General features: G+C 37.0%; 1 protein-coding gene across 1 annotated transcript; it reads left to right on the top strand.

Annotated features, from left to right (window-relative positions):
• On the top strand, positions 1 to 1,707 carry LOC128548608 (piggyBac transposable element-derived protein 4-like). Its single transcript, XM_053523968.1, has one exon. It carries the CDS (start codon positions 1 to 3, stop codon positions 1,705 to 1,707), a length of 1,707 nt encoding a protein of 568 aa, XP_053379943.1.
• Positions 1,708 to 4,158: the final 2,451 nt, after the last annotated feature.

The following is a 4,158-nucleotide window of genomic DNA, read 5'->3' as shown; positions in this document are numbered from 1 at the left end:
ATGGCGAGCTTTCATGACAATGATTTTTCGGATATAGACGACACAGAAATGGAATATATGATGGGATTTAATGAAACCGTGAATGATTCAGATATTTCTATGTCTAGTGACGATGATTCTGACGACGATGTGCCTTTAGTTGACTTAATTCAGCGACAGAATGTGAACCGACGTGACGAGGAAGTGGGTGGGGTACAAGAATGGAGTGCAAATTTTAGACCGATAAATGTTAACGTTTTCAGTGGAAATCCGGGACCTTCCGTGATTATGGATGTAAATAAAACTGAAATGGATTTTTTTAATTTATTATTCACACCCCAGATGATTCAACAAATTGTGCATGAGACCAACAAATATGCAACAAAAAAGCAGCTGGAGAAACCTGATGATAAATGGAGGAACGTTACATTTAGTGAAATAAGAGCCTATCTTGGATTTCAGATTGTGATGGGGATTATTGCAGCACCAAATTTGAATATGTACTGGAGTAGTGATCCTATGTTTAGTCCATGTGGAATAAAAGAGAGAATGACACACGATCGGTATGATAAAATCAGTAAGTACTTCCACGTAGCTGACACATCATGCAATCCGGCACGCGGACAACCAGGCCATGACAAACTTTCACATGTTCGACCGATTCTTGAAGCCGTGCGTGTCAATTTGATGGCCAATTATGAACCGCACCGTGAAACGACAGTTGATGAGGCTATGATTGGATATACCGGTCGCTTAGGATTCAAACAATATGTGCCAATGAAGCCGACTAAACGTGGGATCAAAGTGTGGGTAAGGGCGGACCCTCACAATGGATATGTGAATGACATTCAAGTGTATTTAGGTAAGGAGAACCGTGACGGAGACAAGGGTTTAGGGGAACGAGTTGTGATGGATTTAGTAACACCAATTTTGAATCGCGGACATCATGTGTATTGTGACAATTATTTCACTACGGTAGCACTATTCGAGGAATTACAACAGCAAGGAACTTACGCGTGTGGAACATTTAGATCCAACAGACGAGGAATTCCGGACGAAATAAAACAGCAGAAGCTGAAGGAACAAGGGACATCTGTCACGATGCAGAAAGGAAACATGGTTGCGACAGCTTGGAGGGACAAGAAGACCGTATTCATTTTATCTACAAACTTCGATCCAACAACGCCGAGGACAACAGTTCAACGAAGGCAGAAAGACGGAAGTCAGAAAGATGTTTCTTGCCCGGAGTCCGTACGAAATTACACAAAGTACATGAACGGTGTTGACCATGCGGATCAGCTACGGGCAATGTACAGTCTAGCGCGCAAGTCAGCCAAGTGGTGGAAATTTCTTTTCTGGTTTTTAGTTGATCTTGCCATAGTTGGAGCCTATATTCTGATGAAGGAATCACCAAATCACCAACAGAAGACAAGAACAGGAAAACCTAAGCCACTGACACAACTGGATTTTCGAAAGAAACTCGCGAAGCAGCTAATTGGGGACTTTATGCAGAAAAGGAAACGCGACGTGCTCAAGGAAAATATTCAGCTACAAAGCAGGATATGCTGGCCGGCTAATTTGGGAAAAAGGCGAACCTGTAAGATGTGTTCAAAAAATGGAAAGCGACGCGAAACACAGTATGGTTGTGAAGGATGCGGAGTGAATCTTTGTGTTGAGTGCTATAAGCCGTACCACGTTGAAACATTTCCGGAGCGATTTGGGAAATAGTGCTCAAAATCGGTGTATAAATAAATTAAATCTCTGAACATCAAGAGGGCTTGTAATTCATTAACAAAATATTAAATAAAATAAATATAAATATAAAAATCTATAAATTTACTTCTTAACTTCTCTATTTACAACAGCATCTGTGTATGTATAAGCCGTATCATGAGAAACCTAACATAGCGTATTTCGGACCAGCATGGATCTAGATCAGACTGCGCGTAAGCGCAGTCTGGTCTAGATCCATGCTGGTCGCAGACGCGTTATGTTGGTTTTCTCATGGCGCGGCCCCTATATGGTATCATCATTACCTGTCAGTCAACAAGAATGACATTTGATGTAAATATGTTTCATTATAATGTCTATAAATTATTTAACATTTCTACATTTTAAAAAAATCAAAATAATTACTTGCCGTCTTGAAAGTGTGCTAAATTAGAAATGTGTGTTTATTGAGCCAATGCAGTGTCGCGACTAGTTATGCGAAAGTGAAATTGTGCGCGTTATTCATTATTCGATATGTGGAAAATACAGGAATATATAAAGCGCAAAGGAAAAAATATATAGTGAACATCAAGGAGTTGGTAGCAAATTAAAAAATTAAGTACCCCCTTCCCTAAAAAAAGAAAACAAAAAAAAAACAAAAACAAAAAAATAAACAAAAAAAAAATACACATATATATTGTACATTACTGTATATAAGTGAAATTATTTTATTTGACAGCATGCCCAGATCTTTATTGTAAATAATGTACATACATGTATATATATACATATATATATATAGCTTTTTTACATTTTTTTCTATATAAAATTAGAAAAAACACTACCAGCTTCCTTGAAAGTGTGTTATTCAATGAAAATAAAAAGAAAATAAGTGCAAAGTCTGTGAAATCAGGAAAATTCAGTGTAATTGTGCAGTGTTTTGTTTTTATTCAAGCCTTGGAATTTAATTAAATACAAAATATATTGGATTAACTTACATCACAAGAAAGGTACAAGTATGCCCAATATGCATATGAAGTTTGGTGAGTCTGTATTTCATAATGACCCAGTTACAACCTTTTTTGCATGGCATGTGCATGTTGTTCAAAATCCTTGTACAGGATTTATCAGTTTATCACTTTTGCTGTAGACTCCAGCTATAGATAAACCCTTAGACTCTAATCAGAGATAAGTTATCAGGCCTGAATGAGTTAAGGCAACAAAAGCTAACCAGAGCGTAAGATATAAAATTCAAGTTTGTTAATGTATCAGAAGATAAAAACTGGTTTTTGTATTCTTCAACATATGACGACTTTTACATTTTATTCTTCAACTTCGGTTTAATATTTTGTATAAATAATATTTGTGTTTCAATACTCTATATAGACATATCTATTTAGCATTATAAACAAATGCTTGATGTACTAATTTCTTTTGCTCTGTGGTAGCTGAGTTAAAATTGTCCACTTTTGTAGAACAGGACGTTTGTTTCGGAATTGCAATGTCCACCATCCTTCTCTCAACATTTTCCACTTCCAGACTGTAAAATCAGAAAGCTAAAGATTTCAAACTTTGATCAGTGATCTGAAAGCTGAATATTGTTTCCGGAGTGTAAATCATAAAGGACTTTCAAGGTTATCACAATGACTAGGTACTACTCGAAAAAGGATCCTTGGATCAGTTCCTCTAACTTCAAGAGCACGTGGATCTTGTTCTATTTCTAGTAAGTATGTTTAGTTACAGGCTTCAGACTTCATATGATGACTAACCTACATTTTAGTTGAATGCCATAGACGATAGCAAATACAGGATGAGCATCGGAAAGCTGAGACAGAGACCCAGAGTTTCGTAACCTACTAATATAGTAGGAGAGTTCCAGCTTATAGACGGCTCAGCGTTATTGGCGAAGTACAGCCAAGGCATCGGGGATATACCTATGTGGTAAGGGTCCTTATTGTTTTTGGTACCAATAAGTAAAATACGTAAAATCATTTCAGGACAGTATGTTATAAAATGCATGTATAAAATATACAGCTTTACAACTACCGAATATGTCTATGCACCAAACGAAGACTATACAAGTGAAATAGTTAGAGAAGCATTACAGGAAAATCCCTTTTAAATTTGGGGTCAGTGGCTTAAAGGTCCAGATCGGTCTCATTGACCTGAATTAATTTCATGTAATTTGTTCGTTTCCGGACTTTCAGCCAATAAGTATAATAGCTACAGCTTTCAGCCTTTAAACAATCAGTAAGTACCACTTGAGGAATGACCCTATTGACTTTAGGTTCCGTGAATCACAAGGTAACAGGGATCCCCCCTCCCCCCAATCTTAATTTTAAATCAGCTCATCTGCGTAAAACACCCCAAACCACATATACACCCACCATCTCTGCCTCTTTATTATACTTTACCTTCTGCCAAATCTTGTCTTTTTTGTTAGTCTTAATGTTTTGAACGTGTAAAATT

Source organism: Mercenaria mercenaria, chromosome 14 (assembly GCF_021730395.1).
Source record: "Mercenaria mercenaria strain notata chromosome 14, MADL_Memer_1, whole genome shotgun sequence".
Taxonomy (NCBI): domain Eukaryota; kingdom Metazoa; phylum Mollusca; class Bivalvia; order Venerida; family Veneridae; genus Mercenaria; species Mercenaria mercenaria.
This window is presented reverse-complemented; position numbering and strand designations above follow the sequence as displayed.